A 20,457-nucleotide genomic window follows, 5' to 3' on the forward strand; every position below is an offset into this window, starting at 1 on the left:
GCGCCACGCCGGCCTTCTATTGGTTCAATAGGGGGGCGGGGGGAGGGACACGGGGAGATGCAGCGCTGCTATTGGTCCAAACGGAGGGCTGGGGGCGGGGACAAGCGGAGGGCACGGCTGGGGGCGGGGCGAAGTCTGTGAGATCCCGCCCTCCACCGAAAATGAGGCGGGGCTTTAACAAGGGGCGTGGCTATAGCGGGTGGTGTTGATGACGTCACGTAACATTGGGATTGGGATTGGAATTAAGATCAAGATTAAAATTAAATTTAGGATTGAGACTGGGGCGAGGTTGGGGTTCTAAACCCCAGGGAATGAAGATGAGAATTCAGACTGCACATGTGATTTGGGTCGGAACTGGGATTGGGATTGGCACGGGGTTTTTTTTTGTCAGAACTGGGATTTGGGGCCTCCAACAGGACCCCACAACTCGTCCTTCGCTGAAAAATCTCTGCAACACCCCTACAGCCCAGCTCTCGGGGTGTCAAAGTTTCACCGTCGTCCCAAAGTGATTGTTTTTTCTCGCAGAGGAGGAATATAAAGAAACTTGAAGGAGATTTTTGGCGTATTTTGGGTGTTCTGGGGTTTTCATGGAGCTGTCTTGCAAAATCCAAATAGGCAGCTCAGTTCAATGTGTTTTCCAAGAGTTTCTTCCAGTCTATTCCAATATAAGCAAAAAACTACCTCGAAATCCTCTCACTGGCAAAGCCTTTAGATTTTGGGGATAAATCCTCCTAAATGCTTCCCAAACCACCCCAAGTCACCAGGAAGACTCATGAAAGGACTCAGAGGCTTCTCCTGATGGGAGAAGGGGGTGTGGGGTGGGAATTTGATCCTCTGGCTTGTGTCTGAAAAGTGATGCCGGCACATTCCTGCAGAATTCATGAAGGCCTGGAGCCAGCAGGGCCAGGACTGAGACCCAGAGCCGGCCACAGGGAGGTAAGGAAGGAGCAGAGGGGACTCAAGGCCACGTTTTCCCCCCTTTTTTGGGTGGTTTTGACCCCTCAGTCCCGTAAATCCGCCCCTGTTCCGGTCCCTTAGGGATGTGATTGGGTGTTGAGTGCTGGGGGACACGTGCTGCAGGATCCCTGAAGAGAGGAGGGGACACCTGAGGGGTCCCTGGAGCCAGGAAGGGACACCTGAGGAGCCTCTGGAGCTGTGACAGAGACACCTGAGGGTTCCTGGAGCCAGAAAGAGACACCTGGAGCTGCAACAAAGAGACCTGAAGGTCCCTGGAGCCAAGGGACACCCACCTGAGGGTCCCTGGAGCTGTGACAGACACAGCTGAGGGTCCCTGCATGGAGACCCCCACGGTGCTGCCCGCCATGGACGTGGACAAAGCTGTGGCCACGGCCTTCGTGGTGCTGCTGGGGCTCTTCCTCCTGGCCATGACCGTGCGCTGCGCCCGGCTCGTGGTGGATCCCTACAGCGCCATTCCCACCTCCACCTGGGAGGAGGAACCCATCAACTGACCCCAAAACACCTCCCCTGGGACCCCCCAAACCCTGCAGGGTGCTCCAGGAAACGAGCCCCAGGAAAACCACCTGGGCTCCCATTAACTCAGAGCTGCTGGTAGCCTCAGCACCCCTTATTCTCCGTGGGTGCCCCCTTCCTCCAGGACCCCCATTTCCCCCACTGATTCCCCATTTCCCCCATTAATTCCTTATTTACCCTATTGCTTCCCGTTTACCCTCATTGCTCCCAATTTCCCCCATTGTGCCCCATTTCCCCCATTGCTCCCCATTTCCCCCATTTTCCCCCACTGATTCCCCATTTCCCCCATTCCCCCCACAGCTCCCAATTTCCCCATTGCCCCCATCACTCTCCGTGTTTCAAACTCCTCCGAGGTGGCGGTTAAAGGATCGTTCTGGGGGCGTTCGGTAACGGCTTCAACGGCCCCAAACGGTTCCGGGGCCGCCTCAGGAACGAACCGCGGCTTTCCCGCTCTTTACAACTGAAACGGGGCCGGCCGTTCACGGCAGCTCCCGTGGACATTCGGTCAATTCCCTGAACTGCCGATCCCCGAGGTATTTATCCCCCGATTTCCAGAGGAATTCATTTATTTTATTTCATTTATTCCCGAATTTCGGGGATTTCTCCTCACGCCAGCTCCGCCAGGGGGCGCCACGCGCGGGGCGGCGCGCGCAGGAAGTGACGTCACGCGGGCGGCCGCGCCGGGCTCTGCTCCGGTTCTGCTCCGGTTCCCCGGAACCGGCGGCGGTGAGTGAGGAGGAGCGGCCGGGGCTGAGGGCAACGGAGCGGGCTTGTGAGGGTCTGTGAGCGGGTGGGATGGACGGACAGGGCTGGGGGAGGATGAGGGGGACGCGGTGTGGGGTACTGAGGGGACCTGGGGGGGCTGTGAGGGAACCGGGGGGAGGGCTGTGAGGGTACCGGGGGGGGCTGTGAGGAGACCTAGAGGGCTGTGAGGGGACCTGAGGGGCTGTGAGGGGCTCTAGAGGGCTGTGAGGGGCTCTAGAGGGCTGTGAGGTGATCTAGAGGGCTGTGAGGGGACCTGGCAGGGCTGTGAGGGGACCGGGGGAAGCTGTGAGGGGACATTGGAAGGTGGGACAGGGTGGGGGAGCTGCCATGATCTCCCTCTCCAACCTCTCCTTCCTCATCACCCCTTCCTCAGGTGTGGCAGGGATGGATTGCCAGGACATCAAGGAGCTGCAGCAGGAGGTGATGGAGGAGCTGGGAATCTCCATGGAGGAGCTGCGGGAAATCATCGACAAAGAAGTGGAGAATTCCGAGTGGGTGAGGCAGAGGAAGCAGCAGCTGGAGGAGCTGGAGCAGTGCATGAGGCACAAGGAGGAGGAGGTGGCACACGTTGACCAGCTTATTGATGATGCTGTGAGGTGTGTGGGCCTGGGATTGTGAGGAGGGGGATGTGGGGGGCTGCTCCATTCCCTTCAGGGCACACCCATGGTGTGGCTGCTTATTGAGGCACATGGGCAACTTTCCCCCCAAGGCCTGAAACCTTTCCTGTGGATGCTTCCCTCAGCTCGTGCTCCCTGTCACGATCTGCTAGGGCAAGTGAGGATGTAATGGTTCATTTCCAGATCCCAAAAGGCAAACAGCAGAGGGTTGTCAGTTTAATCACAACAAATGCACCTTTATTGAGGGCCAACAGCAAATGTGATAGAGGGATCAGAAAAGGAAATAAAGGATAGAAAGGAAAAGAGGGGAAGGGGAATGTAGCTACCAATGAGATGGAATCTTCATGGTCTAGATTTGCTGTAGTCCATGGGGGTTCATCAAAGCCATCTCAGAAAGTTCCAGTTTATATAGTCCTAGTCCAAAGCAAGTGGCATCTGGCTGAAAGGTGATTCATGAGCCACGGTATCGAAACCCCTTGGTCTGTGAGACAGGTGTGAGTGTGCAAGGACAAGCCACCATTCATCAGAACCTGTCTGAGGCAGTGTTCTGTGAAAGCACAGCAACAATCACTTGGCATAACATCCAGAAACACCCACCTCAGGCAGGCCAGAGCTGCTGTTGAGGGGCTTCAGGGCCCTTGCGAGGCACATGAAGGAAACTCCAGAGCATCTCTCGCCCTCCCTCAGCGGTCAGGGGTAGCTCCCTGTGGAATTGAGGAGGCACAGCTGCTTTCCCTCCCCCAGGGCCATGGACAAGTGCGAGGTGCTGGCCAAGGAGCTGTACTCCATGATGGGCCTGCAGTACCGGGACAGCAGCTCGGAGGACGAGGCTCCGGCGGCCACCGAAGTGATCGAGATCCCCGACGAGGAGGATGATGATGATGTCATGAGCGTGGACCCGAGCTGGAAACGCAGTTCAGTGTCCCCAGCAGGGCCAGGGGAAGGGTGGGGATGAGGGGATGCTTTTGGCTCCTGGGGAACATCTGCCAGATCCTCTTTGTGTCCCTGGAATCCTGGAATTCCTGGAGTCCCAGACTGGGATTTCACCCTTTTCCCACCTGCCCCGCTGCTGTCCCCATCAAATGATCCCACATGAGGAAAAGCCTTGTCTGGGCAGGGATTTGGGATGGTGCTTTTCCCTATTCCCTCTGCTTTCTATGATTTAATTAGGATGGATTTTTTTCACAAAAAACGGTTTTAAACCACTCAAGGGGAACATCTGCCAGATCCTGTTTGTGTCCCTGGAATCCTGGAATTCCCAGACTGGGATTTCACCCTTTTCCCACCTGCCTTGCTGCTGTCCCCATCAAATGATCCCACATGAGGAAAATCCTTTGTCTAGCTGGATTTCCTGGCAGGGATTTGGGATGGGCACTTTTCCCTGTTCCCTCTGCTCTCTGGGATTTAATTAGGATGGATATTTTCCACAAATAAAAAGGTTTTAAACCACTGTTTTCTCTCCACTCACAGGCAGCAGCTGTCCCAGAATCTCCAGGGATCAGAGCCTGGTGAGTGGGGAGGCCCTGACTGGAGATGTTTCCTCATGTGGGGTTTTGCTGAGGCACAACGTTGTGCTAGGTGCAAAAAAACCAAAAGTTTTTCTGTGTTTCCTTTTTCTTTCCTCCAGCTGAGGGAAGCAATGGCTGCCATGAGGAAATCTGCCCGGGATGTTGCGAAATTCATGGATGCTGTAAACAAGAAAACCAACTTGCAGGAAGCACAGAAAGGTGTGGGAGCTTCCAGGGGCTCTGTGCCCTGGGCCTTTGCTTCCCAAAATGGGAAAACAATGATCTGCTTTCTCTCCTAGAAATCTCTATTCACATTTATTGATCCCAAACTGCTATTTTCATTTAGGGTACATGAGTTCTGAATTCCTGCCTTTTCTCCAAGCTGTTTCCATTCAGTAAAAAGGAGGCACTTGGGCTGCCTGAGAGGAAGAAAAACAGGAATTCTTCTTCCAGAACTGTGCTTTGGGTGATTCAGAACTGACTTTTTGCTGTTGTCCTTTGGTAGATGCACAACCCCCTCAGGAACCTCCTGGCACTGCCCAGCCCGTCCCTGTCCCTGCAGCCCCTAGCAATGATCTCAACACTGATGGGGACCTCAAAGTGGGCATGAGGATTTTGGGGAAAAAAAGAACCAAGACGTGGCACAAGGGGACGTTGATTGCCATCCAGACGGTTGGTATGTGCCATGCATGGGGCTTTCCTGGCATGCTGGGTGGGAAACCTGCACTGAAAGGTGTCAGAGCACCTGATGTCACCTGGAAGGGACTGTGGGAGCAGCACACCTCCACTGCTTCACCCTCCAGATTGAATCCTGAAAGGCTTTGAAATGAATCCTGAGTTAATTCTGAATAAAGGATCTCAGAGCGACCCCGAAGAGCGTTGGAATTCTGCTGTGCAGTCACGTGGCTTTTGTTTCTTTTCCCCTTCATTTGATCTCCTGTTTGCTTTCAAATGTGCTTCCAGGTGCTGGCAAGAAATACAAAGTGAAATTTGATAACAAAGGAAAGAGTTTGCTCTCGGGCAACCACATTGCCTACGATTACCACCCCTCTGCTGAGAGGCACCACGTGGGCAGGAGGGTGGTGGCCAGGTACAAGGATGGCAATCAGATGTGGCTCTATGCTGGGATCGTGGCTGAAACCCCCAATGTCAAGAATAAAGACAGGTATTCTTCTTTCCCATTCTTCTTTCCCTCCATCTCTGGGTTTTTGGTTGTTGTTTTAGGCCAAAAATTAAAAGGGTTTATTTGAATACCCTTCAGGTGCTGAATTGAGCCCTCCCCAGGAATGTGATTCTGACTTTCTTCATCTTTCTTATCTCAGGGTGGAGCTTCCACTCTTGCTCATGGCCCTGAGTCAGGAATTAGATCTGCTAATTTATTCAAATTATCACCCAAATGTTGAGTCTGGGCTGCCTGAGGCATGAAACAGTGGCAGGAAATTGGAGCCCTGGGAGGGCAGAGTGGCAGCAGTGATGCCAAAGCTTTTCAGGAGGAGACAGAGCAGGTTTGGAGCAGCTTTTTTTGGGAATAAAAAAAGGGCAAGGCTGCTCTGATCTGTTAGAATAAAGGTTTGGGGTTTTCCTGATTGATAAAGGATTTAATCCTCCTGGATCTGATGTAGATTGTGTTGGATTTTATCTGATTTGTGTTTAATAACTGACAATGAGCTGAATTTGATACTCAAGTTGCAACTTTTCTCCTGGTTGTGATGCTGATCCCTCATCCTGCAGCTTTTGTACAGCTCCAGGGCTTGGAGTCCTTACTCAGAGACCCTAAGTGGGTGCCTTATCCATCTTCCCAGCAGCAATTAAACATTTTCTATTCTTTATCTCCCCTTTCCTGGGGCACACAGGGGGTTTGAAGCAGGGGGAAATGGCCTGGCTGGGAATTGTGCTCTTTGAGCAGCCATGGGGAGCATTTGGAGCTCTTCATTCTGTGCTCACCCAAGACTGGGCTGTCTGCAGGAGGAGCAGGGGAGGTTCTCCACTTCCATTCCATGGTGTGAGAAGTGTTTTCTTCAGCTCCTAACCCCTGTTTGTCTTCCAGGTTCCTGATTTTCTTCGACGATGGTTACGCGTCCTACGTGAAGGAGTGGGAGCTGTACCCGGTGTGCCGGCCCCGTGAGTGATCCCTGCCCCTTCCTGGCCTGCTGAGCTTTTGGGAAGCTCCAAAAACGGGTGTGGCCCTTGTGGTGCTGAGCCTGAAGACATCTGAAATCCTGGGGTTATTGCCAGGGTGGCTTCAGGATGTCCCACCCTGAACATTCCAGCCCTCGGGATCACCCCTTGATGGACCTTAGGAAAAACGCACCTGGGATAGCCTAAACCAAAAAAAAACCCCATAAAGAGTTAAATATTCTTTGTGTTTTGTCTTATTCCCTTTCTCCCACATGTCCCAAACAGTGAAAAAAGCCTGGGAAGACATTGAGGATGTTTCCTGTCGGGATTTCATTGAGGAATACATCACAGCCTACCCCAACCGACCCATGGTGCTGCTGAAGAATGGGCAGCTGATCAAAACCGAGTGGGAAGGCACCTGGTGGAAATCCAGAGTGGAAGAAGTGGATGGAAGTCTGGTGAAAATCCTTTTCCTGGTAGGAATTTCCCTTCTCCCATTAGCATTCAATTTGAGGCTTTGAGGATTTGATCAGTTCTGTTTTTCTTGCTAATCATGGAAATAATTGAGGTTGGTTGCCACATCCACGAGGGTTTTGGACAATTCCAGGGATGGTAACTCCATGAACACCCTTCCTTTCCAGGAAGAAATTTTCCCTAATATCTGATTAGAGATTTCAACATAAATAATTGCATTTGACAATTTATTCTCTGTTCTGACTGCTGTTTATCAACGCTCATTGTTGTCTCCTTGTGTTGTCTCCGTGTCTCACTCCAGGAAGCTCTTCCCATGGGAACTTCAAGTGTTTCCTTCTCTTTCCCACAAGAGGACAGACGCTGTGAGTGGATTTACCGAGGTTCCACACGCCTCGAGCCCATGTTCAGCATGAAAACTTCCACAGCTTCCACCCAGGAAAAGAAGCAGAGTGGGCAAACCAGGACTCGTCCCAACGTTGGTTGGTGGCATCTTTTGGTCTCATTTAGATCCTGGGGTTTAACTGCAGGGTGGTTTGGGTTTGGTGGGGTTTTTTTAGCAGAGTTCCTGGAGATTGCAGGTTTTCTAGGTTTTGGTTTTATTCTTTCTTCTGACAGGAGATTTCAGATTTCCACAGAGTCTTTTCCCACAGGAGATTTCGATTCCCAGGGGTTTTGTCCTCTGGCATAGGAGATTTAGTTTTCCAGTGGGATTTTTCTCCTGGAATAATGCCACAAAACCAAACTGCACTTGGGTGAAGTGACCAGAAGTTTTGGGGGAGTTGCTGTGCTCCGAGCTCAGTGATGACCCCCATTAATCCCAAATCCCTCTGGTTTGCTTCCTTCCAGGAACAAATCAGTATTTTGGGGCCCATACAGCCAACTTGGGATAACATTAAGGGTTTGACTCTCTGGTTTTTTACCTTCCCCACCAGGTGCTGTGAGGAGCAAGGGCCCTGTGGTCCAGTACACCCAAGATTTAGCAGGAGCTGGTCCCCAGTACAAGACTCCAGAGCCAGCTGCACGTCCCACGTCTCCTCAGCCTGCAGAGATGGAGTAAGTACCAGCTCCACCTCCAGCACCTTCCACCTCTTTGCTTCTCTCCAGCACTCAGCTCTCTCAGGCACCACCTTTTCTGTGCAGAGGAATCCTCAGCTGCAGCTGTCCTCCATGCCTTTAGCCACGATTCTGGGGAAAAAACTTTCAGCTAAAGCTGCTGGATGAATAACTGGGGGCGGGAGCTGAGAAGCCAACAACTCCCCGAGCCAAATACTCCTCCTCAGGGCTAAAGCTTCGCACTTGCCTTTCCAAATGAGCCCTTGGCTCTTTTCTCTCCCCAAAAATCTGAATTGCTCCCTCGTGTCACGATCCAGGCGCTGGCCCCCGGCTGCCTTGTGTCCCTGCACTTGGACTGACCTGCTCGCTGACCTCGCTGGGGATTCGGGATCAGCGGTCGGTCCCGGTGGGCACCGAGCAATCCACGGCCAGGCCGCTGCCAGGGGCCCAAGGGGGACAATCCCGGAGCTGCAGGCTGAAGGAGGCCTGGAGGAAGGAGGAACTCGGCTTGGTGATGAAGGGAGTGTGTTGGAGAACACCAGGGAACCTGGGAATGTGCTCGGGGACTTTTTAGGGGAGGGAGAGGCTCTCCCGGTCCATTTTTGCCAGCACTGTGGATTCCCCATCCGGATTTGCCAGCACGGTGTCTGCTCTGCCTGTGCCCTGCTGGTGGGGCACCAGGGAGGCAGGACATGTCCCAGCTGTCAGCAGCCTGTGCAGGAGGTCAATCTTTACTCCCCACAGGCTTTCCAGGTGTAGCAGCAGCTCAAACCCCACCGGGGGTCTTGGGGGCTCCTCTCCAATCAGCAGTGCAATATAACCCAATTTACCCCTGGAAATGCTCCCTTTCTGTGCTGGCCTGACCAGGATTTGGGAGTGGAAGAAAATCACCTTTTCCATAATGCCAGAGAGATCCTGGATGCTGAAGGAGGCCCTGGAATGCACAGCTGGGCCCCCATCCCTGCAGGGAAGAGCTGGGCTGAGACTGGGACACCCCGGGACCATGGGCAGTGTCACAACATGAAAACAACCAAGCTGGACCTGCAGCCACTTGTATCATCACCAAATCCTTTCCCATTCAGCCCTTGCAGTGCTTTACAAGGAATTTTTTCCCTCTTGGGCTTGGCTTTAGGACATGGTTTTTGTGCAGCTGCTTCCCTGCCCTTAAATCTCAACTGCCCCTGGCCAGGGGGAGGAGGCAGCCAGGCCTGGCTGTGTCCACGCTGGTCCCAGGGATTCTGTGGGGTTCAAACACTTGGATTTCAGATTATTAAAACTGAGAACAGTCTCCTCACTCTGGTGTTTTGTTTCCTCTGAGGAAAGCCTGGGTTTCTCCCCCTTCTTTCAAGTTTTTCTCACGTTGTCACCACTTCTGACTGGCTTAAGCCCATTTTTCCTCTTGCTCTTTTTGAGATGTGTTTGAACACTTTGCTTTCAGGCAGCTGTTGGCAGAAACCCTCGTCCCTTCCTGCTCTCTTTGTCTCCTCCCTTTCTCCCCAATAACTTCACAGTTTTTCCTCTTCAGCGGCTGGTTTGTGGTAATTTTCTGTTTTATTGATGGAAATGGGTTGAAAACTTCCTGGAATGGCTTGGAAACCTGCAGTTGATTGAAAACTCCTGAAATGGGTTGAGAACCTGGTTTTTTTTAGAGCCCCAATGAGCTCTTTCATCAGGGATGTCATTACATTCCCTTGCACAATCTTACCTCATTCCTTAGTCCTTGCAAGAGGAGCCTCTGGATTTGTTCCTCCTACTCAGGCCTGGTTGAGCTTCTAGAAGCTGGTTTCTGCTAAGCCAGGGGTTTCTTCATGGTCTGGTTTGCCCAGCTTCCTGGGATTAAGGCCTTGTTGTTACCTTTGCCTCATTTCAGAATCAGAAGTCACTTGGAGCTGCAGCCAAATTCTGAAATCGGGAGTGGTTGTGGCATTGCTGTAGCCAGAAATGAGCTGATTTTCACACTCATTAGGAAAAAAAGCCACAGCTGGGATTCTCCTGGGTTTCTGAGTTCCATGGGGCAGCGTTTGCTTTGAACTCCCAGTGTTATTTTGCTTTTTCCATGCTCCAAATCAGCTTCTCCTTCCCTCCTGCAGGTGCTCCGACACCCAGCTGGCGCAGGGCAGGAAGCAGGTGGCCAAGAAAAGCACCTCCTTCCGCCCTGGCTCCGTGGGCTCCGGCCACTCGTCCCCATCCTCGCCTGTCCTCGGGGACACCCCGGCAGCCGGGAGGGCCCTCCCGGCCCCGCAGCACCGGTGAGCAGAGCTCTGGGTGGGAAACATCCCTGAGTCCCTCTGGGCTGCTGGGACACACATGGGGCCTGAGGGTGCTGCTGGTGGGTTTCTGGTGAGGATTCAGCAGCTCAAATCGTGGAGTGGTGGAATCACTGAGGCTGGAAAAGCCTCTGAGTTCATGGACTCCCCCCCAGCAATGCCAAGTAGCTGTGATTTCCTGGAGGGCAGTGAATTTCCTTTCGATTTTTTTTTTAATCACCCTGTGATAAATTCACTCTCATTCTACTTAAACTCTTTCTGACTCGTAATCCTTCGTATAAATGTTGGTAATTGTTTTTTTCCGTGGGTCACTTAAACTCTTTTTGACTTGTAATCCTTCGTATAGATGTTGGTAATTGTTTTTTTCTGTGGGTCAAGATCTGTGGAGGGATAGAATGTAAGAAAATAAAGATAGTGCAGAAGGTGGTCTCACACCTGAGGATTGCAGCTGTACCAGTCACCAAAGATAAGGAACAGGCCTGCCCTGAATAGGCTACAGCTGTGTCCAGTGAGAAGAAGAGTGCTACAAAAGAGTGGGTTGGCAGGTTCAGAAGAGAGCTGGAGTTTTTTGGTTGTGCTGTGAGGAGAGATGGGGTTTGTTGGCTGTACTGTGAAGGAGTCAGTGCTGTGAGGAGCTGCCCATGGGAAATCACCAAGAAGGTGTGGAACTTTTGAAATACGATGACAACAAAGATCAAAGGCACAGGGGTCCTGGGCTCTGAGCCCCTTGGCAGCGTCTCGGGAGGAATTTCCTGGGTTCTGACACAAGGTCACCTCTAAACCTCCTCTTCTCCAGCCTAAACAGCCCCAGCTCCTTCAAACGCTCCTCATAGGGTTTGTGTTCCAAGCCCCTCCTCAAGATCCTTCCTAACCCGAGCCCGCCTGTCTCCCCTCAGCGTCCCCAGCAGCGCTGTCCCCAGCAGCGCCCCGTCCCAGCCCTTCCACGGCATGCTGGACCGCGTTCCCACCGAGCCGTCCTACCGAGCCCCTCTGGAGAAGCTCTTCTACCTCCCCCACGTGTGCAGCTACGCCTGCCTGGCGCGGGTGCGGCCGGTGCGCGGCGATCAGTACCGCAGCCGCAACCCGCTGCTCATCCCGCTGCTCTACGACTTCCGCCGCATGACGGCGCGGCGCCGCGTCAACCGCAAGATGGGCTTCCACGTGCTCTACAAGACGCCCTGCGGGCTCTGCCTGCGCTCCATGCACGAGATCGAGCGCTACCTCTTCGAGACGGACTGCGACTTCTTGTTCCTGGAGATGTTCTGCCTGGATCCCTACGTGCTGGTGGATCGCAAGTTCCAGCCCTACAAGCCGTACTACTACATCGCCGATATCACCAAGGGCAAGGAGGACGTGCCCCTGTCGTGCGTCAACGAGATCGACAACACGCCGCCGCCGCAGGTGGCTTACAGCAAGGAGAGGATCCCTGGGAAAGGGGTGTACATCAACACCAGCTGGGAGTTCCTCGTGGGCTGTGACTGCAAGGATGGCTGCAGGGACAAGTAGGTGACTGCTCCTGGGTGAGGGGACAGCACTGGGGCTGTGTGAGGGGACAGCTGGGGTTTAAAGCCACGCAGGTCTGCCCACTGCAGGGTTGGGAGGGACGCTAAAAGTTATCTTGACATAGGCAGGGACACTTTCTGCTATCCCAGGTTGCTCCAAGCCCCGTCCAACCTGGCCTTGGACACTTCTAGGGATGAGAAATCCACAGCTTCTCTTGGAATGGAGTGGAATCAAACCGCTTCTCTTGGTTTGATTCCAAGTCAAACCCTTGGTGGCCATCTCTGCCTGGAGTGATTTATGTTCCTGTCTCCAGACTGATCTCATGGGTTTTCCTGTGTCTCTCTGCAGATCCAGGTGTGCCTGTCACCAGCTGACCATCCAGGCCAGTGGCTGCACCCCCGGGGGGCAAATCAACCCCAACTCAGGCTACCAGCACAAGCGGCTGGAGGAATGTCTTCCAACAGGGTGAGCAGAGCCCTCACGAGCACCAGCCCCAGGTCCACTGAGAGGGAGCTGATCCTGGGTATCCCAGTGCAGATCTCACCACCTGCCTCTGGTCTTGGTTCTTCTGCCAACTGTGGACTGGTTTGGGTTGGAAGGGGCCTTGAGGATCATCCAGAACATGACTTGCTCCAAGCCTGCTCCTCTGGGATCTCTGTGCATAAATCCCAGCACTGCCAACAGCCACGGACTTTGGGATGTTTCTTCATCCTGAAAGTTGTCATCTTTCTCCTCTCTTCCAGTGTTTATGAGTGCAACAAGAGGTGCAAGTGCAACGTGAACATGTGCACCAACCGCCTGGTCCAGCACGGCCTCCAGGTGCGGCTGCAGCTCTTCAAGACCCAGAACAAAGGTTGGGGCATTCGCTGCCTCGACGACATCGCCAAGGGCTCCTTTGTCTGCATCTACGCAGGTGGGAGCTCACCTGGCACGTGGGAAACTCTGCTGTGGGAAGAGGGGTGGCCAGAGATGGGAATGGAGCTGGGGAAGGGGTTGGAGCACAGGGAGAAGGGTCTGGAGAACTCCTGAGGAAGCCGAGGGGGCTCATCATGGAGAAAAGGAGGCTCAAGTGGGACTTTTTGGCCTTCTCCAATGCCCTGGGCAGGTTTAAGTTGCACATTCAGGAAAATTTCTTCCTGGGAACGGTGGTCAGGCTGCCCAGGGAGGTGGTAGAGTCACTGTCCCTGAAAGTGCTCAAAAGCACGTGGATGTGGCACTTGGGGACATGGCTCAGTGCTGGGGCACCCAGAAGCTCTTCCAACCTCAGTGATTCCAAAGCGCAGCAGAAGGGGTGTAAAGCTGCTGCCCTGCCCATTCTGGGGATTGAAAGCTGAGCTGATGAACTTGCCCAATGCTGCAAGAACCCTTGTGGTGGCAGTGCCAGTGTCACAAGATGTCCCCCGGGCTGTCCTCGAGGTGACCCAACCCCAGCCCTGCTTCCTGTGCTCAGCAAACCGGCCGGGCCCGGCACAGCCCACGAGATGCAGAAGTTGCGCCGGGGTTGCTGCATTGACTCTGGGATGGAGCCGCCCACGGCCACAGCTGCTGCCTCTGTGCTCTTCCAGCCCTTCCAAGCTCTGCTTGAGCTGCTCTGGAGAGATTTGTGAGCTGAAAATCTTGGTTTTAGTTTAACCACAAGCTTCAGGGTTCTGTTACATCAAGAAACGGGGTTATGTTGTCATTTCCCAGCCCACCTTTGGAATAAAGCTGCGTTATCCCTTTTTTCTCCTCAGTGAGCTTTGGAGAGCATAAAAGAGAAAACTCACCTTTCATTTTCTGCCCTCCCAGGGAAAATCCTGACAGATGACTTTGCTGACAAAGAGGGGCTGGAGATGGGTGACGAGTACTTTGCCAACCTGGACCACATCGAGAGCGTGGAGAACTTCAAGGAGGGCTACGAGAGCGACGCCAAGTGCTCCTCGGACAACAGCGGCGTGGACCTCAAGGACGACGACGACGACGAGGAGAACACGGGCACGGAGGAGCTGGAGGAGTCCAACGAGGACAGCTCCGATGACAATTTCTGCAAGGACGAGAGCTTCAGCACCAGCTCGGTGCTGCGCAGCTACGCCACGCGGCGGCAGACGCGCGGCCAGCGCGACCACGGCGCCTCGGAAACGGCCTCCAAGGACTCGGGGCTCACCCGGGCCCTCGGCCATGAGGAAACCTCCACAGCCCCCCTGTGCAAGCTGCCCGTGTCTGAGGAGATGTCCCAGAGCAAAGTGGCCTCGTGGTTGAGCTCCAACAGGGTGGCTGAGAGCCTGCAGGACAGCGATGGCGCCTCGTCCTTCAGGGGGGGTGAAGGGGGAGAAGCCAAGGCTGTGAAGATGGAGATGCCTGCAGAGAGGGAGAAGGGCTGTGCTTCCACGCTTCCAGGAGATCTGAATGGAGAGGCAAAGGCACCCAAGAAGGAGGTGAGGGAGAGACGAGGGAATGGGAGCGTTAAAGGCAGGGAGGTGCTCCTGCTCCTGTGGCTTTCCTCACCATAGAGCACATCCAGGGGGACTGTGGGGCTCTTGGGTGTCCCTGTGCTCAGCTCCCCTGGCTTCTCTGGCTTTTCCCCTCCCAGGGAGGGATTTGTGGCACAAGAGGCTGCAGATGTGAGCAGAGCTGAACATTCTCTTGCCTGGAGACCTTAGGGACGTGGCTGGGGACAGCAGGGACATGGAGGTGGTCCCTGGCCACCCCCTGCTCCAGGCAGGGCACTTGGAGTCCCCCAGGGAGGGGCATCTCCATGCTGGGTGTCACACTGGGTGTGGGGACAGGCAGCATCTCCCTCCTGGCCTGGCATTTTGGGGAACAGTTCCATAGAAAGTCTGGAGAGTGCTTGAGAAGGGAGAGATTCCAATCATTGTGCTTCTCTCTTCCGCAGGAACCTGAAGAATCAACCAAAATTCCCGGGTAAGATTCCTTAAATCACTTTTTCCCATCCCGTGGCACAACTCCCCTGGAGATGCAGGTGTGACCTGCCCTTGTGTTGTCCCTGCAGGCTGAGCAGCCTGGGCAGGAGGTACGGCTACAACCCCTGTCCCCCCAGGCTGGAGGGGATCCGCAGGCCCCTCAGTGGCACGGTGCTGCTGCAGAGCCGCCGGCGATCGCTGCCCCCGCCGCCCCCCTCCGAGGTGAGAGGGACCCCCAGGTGGAGGGGCCTCCCCCAAACCCCTTCTTCAGCCTTAGTTTGGGGTCATTTTCTGCCTTTGGTTCCCAGCTGAGCGCAGGGTTTGTGGTTGTAGCTGTGATTTCCTGGAGGGCGCTCGATTTCCTTTGGGTTTTTTGGGGTCTTTTGTGGATCTGAACAATCAAGAAGGGAGTGTGGGGTTTGGGTTGGATTTGGCACTTTGGTTTGCACGCCTGGCATCGTTGTTTGGCAGAACCAATCTGCAGGAAGCCATCCTGGTGAACTATCCTTGCTTTTTGGGGACTCCTCCTTTCCTTTTGAGCACCTAATGCTCCAGGATCTCAAGCAGAACTCAGCAGCCCCTCAGAACCCCTCGGGTGTTCCCAACACTCACCTGTGGGACGTGGTGCCCAGAGTGGGGGGAATCACCTCCTTCCAAAGGGTGGGAACAGAGGGGATGAGCTGGAGGGGAGCACAGGGTCCCTGGGGTGCACTCCAGGAGCTGCTCCTGTCCCCAGAATGTGCTGATGGTGTCGAGCAGCACCGACAGCGACGAGGAGCACAGGGCAGGGCAGGCCCCGGGCGCAGCCAACGACAGCGACGACATCCAGACCATTTCCTCGGGATCTGAGGAGGAGGAAGGGGAGGACAAGAAAAATCCATCATCTGGGTCAGGTGAGGACAAGAAAAATCCATCATCTGGGTCAGGTGAGGGGGGAGACCAGGGCTGAGGCTGGGAAGGTCTGGTTGGAAAAGCACCGGGAAGGGCTCGTGAGGCTGTAGCAGCTGCTGCTGCTGTGTCCCTCAGCTCCAGGGAGTCCTTCCAGTTCCAGGAAGGTTGGAACCTTCCCCGTGTGTTTGGCAAGACAAAACTGCAAAATCTGCTCCTCAAAAGCAGATATTTTTGGGTATTGTAGGGAAAAGCAACAGTGAGGTTTAGGGTGGGTCTGCAGGCTGGGCTGGGTTGATCCCAGGTGTTGAATTTGTAGGCAGCCCTGACAAGGGAAGAGATGAGAATCTTGACTCCATGTTTCAGGAGGCTGATTTATTATATTTTATCATATTATATCATTATCATATCATTATCATATCATTATCATATCATTATCATATCATTTTTATATCATATTATATCATAACTATACCATATTTATATCATATATAGTTTATATCATATTATATCATAATTATATTGTATTATACTACATAAAATTATATTATTTCATAATTATATTATATTACATCACATTACATTATATTACATTATCATTACATTATATTACATTATCATTACATTATATTATTTCATCATTACATTACATTATATTATAAGAAAATGCTCTATTAAAACTGTACTAAAAGAATAGAAGAAAGGATCTCACCAGAAGGCTTGAAAAGGAAAGGACAGGAATGATAATAAAATCTTGTGACTCTCAGAGAGTCCAAGACAGCTGGAAATTGATTGGCCATTAACTAAAAACGACCACTCTTAAAATAAGACCAATCAAAGCTGCACCTGCTGCATTCCACAGCAGTAGAGAATCATTGTTTGCCTTTCATTGCTGAGGCCTCTCAGCTTCTCAGGAGACAAAGATCCCAACAAAAGGATTTTTCATACAATCTGTCTGTGACAGCCAGGAGCTTTGGCTCTGAGGGCTTTGAGCAGAGCAGGCTCAGGGACGGTCCCGTCTCCCAGCAGGTCCTGTCAAGAGACAGGTGGCCGTGAAATCCACGCGAGGCTTCGCCCTGAAATCCACGCACGGCATCGCCATCAAATCCACGCCGCTGGCGGCGGCCGACAAGGGCGAGAGCGCGGGGCCGGTGCGGCGCAGCACGCGGCAGTTCTACGATGGGGAGGAGAACTGCTACATCATCGACGCCAAGCTGGAGGGCAACCTGGGCCGCTACCTCAACGTGAGTCCCCCTCAGCTGCTGTTGGATGGTAGCAGCAGGCAGGAGAGGAGACCCTAACCTAACCCTAACCCTAACCCCTAACCCCTAACCCTAACCTAACCCTAACCCCTAACCCTAACCACTAACCCTAACCACTAACCCTAACCCCAACCCCTAACCCTAACCCCTAACCCTAACCCCTAACCCCTAACCCTAACCCCTAACCCTAACCCCAATCCTAACCCCTAACCCTAACCCCAATCCTAACCCCTAACCCCTAACCCTAACCCCTAACCCTAACCCCTAACCCCTAACCCTAACCCCTAACCCTAACCCCAATCCTAACCCTTAACCCTAACCCTAACCCTGTGGATGTTGAGGGTGGTGGGGATTCAATGAGGGTTCCTTGGGGGTCTCACCCTTGGGAGCAGCGTGGTTTCTGAGGGAGAAGGGTGGGGTGGTGCTGATTTAGGGCAAATGTGGGAGAAAACCTCCAAAGGGGCTTGTCCAGAAAGCAAACCCACACAGCCCCTCCCCTCAAGCATTTCAGCAGGGATTCCTCAGAGAGAAGTGGAAAGAACCTGTTTATTTAACAGGCAAAGCACCCCCAGCACACAGAACGAACAATACTGGGTGACAGCACTCTTTCATGGCTCTGAAAAAGGTGACAAATTCAGAAAGTCTCTGTTCTCAGTCCCTCCGGTGCTGGGGCAGCTGCTGCAGCCACAAGGTGCAAACTCTCGGTGTTCCCCAGGTCCCAGTCCAGAGCAGGTTTGAGTGGTTCCAAAAAAGGGAAAGGAAAAACAGTGCAGGGAAAATTTTGGGCTGTTTAGCTAAACTAACTAATGAGCAGGAGCAAGAGCAAAGTGAAAAGCAAAAGCAGCACCATGCACTGCCCTCTGTGTCCTGCCAGCCATGGGGGAGCGGCCGATAGCAAAACCAAAACGAAACTTTGACTCTTCCAAGCCAGTCTTGAAGGCTCAGAACATGGAATCCAGCATAAACAGAACACACAAATGGGGATCCAAGCATCACAGCATCACTCTAGGACATTGGGGAAGGGAGAGGCAGAGAAGGGCCAAGAGAGAGCAAAGGGCTGCGAGGGAATCCGTGCTCTCCCCACAGCTGAACAGGGAGATTCAAACTGGATGCAGAATAAGACTTGGGCCAATGGGATTGCAGATCCCTGACACTTCAGGGGAGGATCACAGGCTTGGAATAAATATTTTTGAGGGGTGAGACCGAGCAAACCATTGAACTAAAATGTAACACCACAATTCACCCTTTTTTCGTTAGAAAGAAAAGATCAATATGACAATTAACAATATAAAGAATGAAGCAGCATAAAAATGAATACAATTGCAGTGAGGATTATGTTTTAAACAGTCCATTTGCTGTTTGCCTTTGCTGGTAGGTGTCAAAGATAAAATGAGCATTTACGGGCACTGAGCCTCTGCTCAGTGGGGCTGTTCCTCCCCAAGCCTAGGGAGAAGCTGGGAAAGGGGAGGTTTGGGAGGAGGATGCCCCTTCCTGAGTGGAAAAGCAGCTGCTGCAGCCTGGTGGGAGCAGGAATGGCCCTGTCAGTCCTCCCAGAGCCGCTACCTTTGGTTGTGGATCCTGTGAGTCAGCGCAGCCTGTTCCAGCAGGATTCCGCTGGACGTGGCGGGCAGACCAGGAATGCTGCTTGTTTAGAAAGGCTCTGTTGAGTGCTGGCAGCTCGGCCTCCCTGCCCGGGCAGCAGCTCAGGCTCCTCTCTGTTGCCATTACAGCACAGCTGCACCCCAAACCTCTTTGTGCAGAATGTCTTCGTGGACACCCACGACCTTCGCTTCCCCTGGGTCGCCTTCTTTGCCAGCAAGTGAGTTCTGGGCTGCTGGGAGGGGCTGAGGCTTCCTGGGCCTGGTGGGACCTGGCTCCATGGCCAGGCCTGGGTGTTCCCTGCTCCTGGAAATCCCAATTTTTCACCACTCCTGTGCAGAGAAAAGCCTTGGTGGAAGGTGAAATCCTCTCTGTTGTGCTGGAGATCCTGCTGTGATTTCCACCACTTTTAGACCTTCCCAAAGGGCAGAGTGAGGGCATGGAGCAGCCAATTTCCCTTCTGGTTTTAATCCCAAACCTTTTGAGTCGTGCTGAACCCCTGCTGTGTGCCTCCCTGCTCCTGCAGTGAATCCTCTCAGCAATGATTCATCGGCGAACTTGATCCCTTTTCTCCCCGCCTGCCTCAGCCTCATCCCATCCTTTTCTCCTCTTTTCCGGACTCATCTCCTCACTCATCCCCTGTGGATTTTTTTATTTTTTATTTATTTTTTCCTTCCCAGGAGGATCCGAGCTGGCACGGAGCTGACCTGGGATTACAACTACGAGGTCGGCAGCGTGGAGGGCAAGGAGCTGCTGTGCTGCTGCGGGGCCATCGACTGCCGGGGCCGCCTGCTCTGAGCCGGCCCCGCTCCCTCCCAGCAGCTCCCCCTCCTCCTGCTGCTCCCTTTTTCCCCTCAGTGAGGGTGAAGTTTCTTCTCCAGAGGTTCTCAGCTCTCCCTTTTGTCAGCTGGAAAATCACAGATGGACACGGAGCAGGAATGGACTCGGGTTGTGCTGGGGGCGATTTCCACCCCCTGGGTTTCCTCCCACTTTGCAAAGGCTCCAGTTATCCCACAAGACAATGGGTTCCCTTCGAGGAATGAGTTTTTCCTGCTCTGTTCCATCTTTTGCACCGAATTGAAGGCACAAAGCTCACTTTTCCAGCAGCAAGCACCTGCCCAGTATTTTCCAGGAAGTGCTTTCCAGTTGGGACTGAGGCCTTGAAAGTGGGAGGGGAGGATGGTGGAAAGAATCCTTGGAAAACTGGACCAAGCAGAATTTATAGAATTCAAGGGAAAAAAAAGACAAAAAGTAAGTATCTGTCTTCACCTGTGAGCTGTAAAGAATCTTTTAGTTGCTAAAAAGCAATAAAAGTGGGTTTTTCTATTAAAAACAACCTGCCCTGGTCTCGAGACACAGCAAAGAGCCCTGAAAAAGCAGAGTTGAACCCTTGCCCTCATCCTTATTCCTGTGGGGTTTGCAGGAAAAATGCCAGAGGTGGATGGGCCCGGGCAAAGGGAGAAGGAGCTCCCACATTTTCACCTCTCCTTCACCTTTCCTCAAAACAAACACTCCTTAAACCCTTCCACTGGGGCAAATTACTGAGGAATTGGTTGGGAGTTTTTGTTTTGAGGAAGGAGATGTGGTGCCTCCCTCCATCCCCAACCCTCCCAGAATGGCACAGGGAGCCCCAGGCTGGTGACAGCCCCAGCCTGGGCAGGGGAGGGAGGGAGTGGCACCAATTCCAGGCTTGGTTTTTGTTTTTTTTTTTGTTTGAGGAGGGAAGGCAGAGCAGGACAGATCCAAAGAGTTCAAAAAAACCACCCTGAGAACTGGATGAAAGAGCTGAAGTTTGACAAAGTGGGATCAAATCTCACATTATTGACATGGAAAAACCCAATCTGGGAGGTGGTGGAGCTGATTCCACCCACCCCAGCCCCCAGTAACCAACACCAGCCCTGTGCAAGGGAGGCTTGTTGGGGTTTTTTTTCCTGCTAAAGAACCTTTTTCTTTCTTTCTTTGTTAAATAAAACCTTTCTGGGGCCTCTTGGAGCTCCAGTTCCATCCTCAGA

At 53.1% G+C, this 20,457-nt stretch overlaps 2 protein-coding genes across 7 annotated transcripts; both read left to right on the forward strand.

Moving 5' to 3' along the window:
• The first annotated feature begins 1,295 nt into the window (after positions 1 to 1,295).
• Positions 1,296 to 1,469, forward strand: CTXND2 (cortexin domain containing 2). The gene has a single exon (XM_071417560.1). The coding sequence runs from the start codon at positions 1,296 to 1,298 to the stop codon at positions 1,467 to 1,469; it is 174 nt and encodes a 57-aa protein (XP_071273661.1).
• Positions 1,470 to 2,131: 662 nt separating this feature from the next.
• On the forward strand, positions 2,132 to 19,781 carry SETDB1 (SET domain bifurcated histone lysine methyltransferase 1). 6 transcript variants are annotated; one of them, XM_071417481.1, is made up of 22 exons: positions 2,149 to 2,217; positions 2,630 to 2,852; positions 3,618 to 3,787; positions 4,344 to 4,381; positions 4,501 to 4,600; positions 4,887 to 5,057; positions 5,345 to 5,546; positions 6,429 to 6,502; positions 6,785 to 6,975; positions 7,275 to 7,452; positions 7,906 to 8,026; positions 10,117 to 10,275; positions 11,190 to 11,795; positions 12,145 to 12,261; positions 12,540 to 12,709; positions 13,585 to 14,210; positions 14,669 to 14,697; positions 14,786 to 14,918; positions 15,433 to 15,589; positions 16,611 to 16,828; positions 18,577 to 18,665; positions 19,126 to 19,385. In XM_071417481.1, the coding sequence occupies exons 2-22, from the start codon at positions 2,641 to 2,643 to the stop codon at positions 19,241 to 19,243; spliced, it is 3,879 nt and encodes a 1,292-aa protein (XP_071273582.1). In that variant the 5' UTR covers positions 2,149 to 2,217; positions 2,630 to 2,640; the 3' UTR covers positions 19,244 to 19,385. The 6 variants fall into 6 exon arrangements, with proteins under 6 accessions (XP_071273584.1, XP_071273582.1, XP_071273583.1 ...); XM_071417482.1 differs by having other exon boundaries at positions 16,614 to 16,828; XM_071417483.1 differs by lacking the exon at positions 18,577 to 18,665 and having other exon boundaries at positions 2,132 to 2,269; positions 19,126 to 19,781.
• Positions 19,782 to 20,457: the final 676 nt, after the last annotated feature.

This window comes from Agelaius tricolor, unplaced genomic scaffold (assembly GCF_023055355.1).
Source record: "Agelaius tricolor isolate 1412-34295 unplaced genomic scaffold, bAgeTri1.0.p SCAF_69, whole genome shotgun sequence".
NCBI classification, from domain to species: Eukaryota; Metazoa; Chordata; class Aves; order Passeriformes; family Icteridae; genus Agelaius; species Agelaius tricolor.

What these genes read in the sequence shown, in the direction of transcription:
- CTXND2 (XM_071417560.1), top strand. Translation starts at nt 1,296, where the DNA reads ATGGAGACCCCCACGGTGCTGCCCGCCATGGACGTGGACAAAGCTGTG.
- SETDB1 (XM_071417483.1), top strand. Translation starts at nt 2,641, where the DNA reads ATGGATTGCCAGGACATCAAGGAGCTGCAGCAGGAGGTGATGGAGGAG. An exon ending in CTTATTGATGATGCTGTGAG is followed by an intron (nt 2,853 to 3,617) that starts GTGTGTGGGCCT and finishes TCCCTCCCCCAG; the next exon opens with GGCCATGGACAAGTGCGAGG. An exon ending in GGACCCGAGCTGGAAACGCA is followed by an intron (nt 3,788 to 4,343) that starts GTTCAGTGTCCC and finishes CTCCACTCACAG; the next exon opens with GCAGCAGCTGTCCCAGAATC.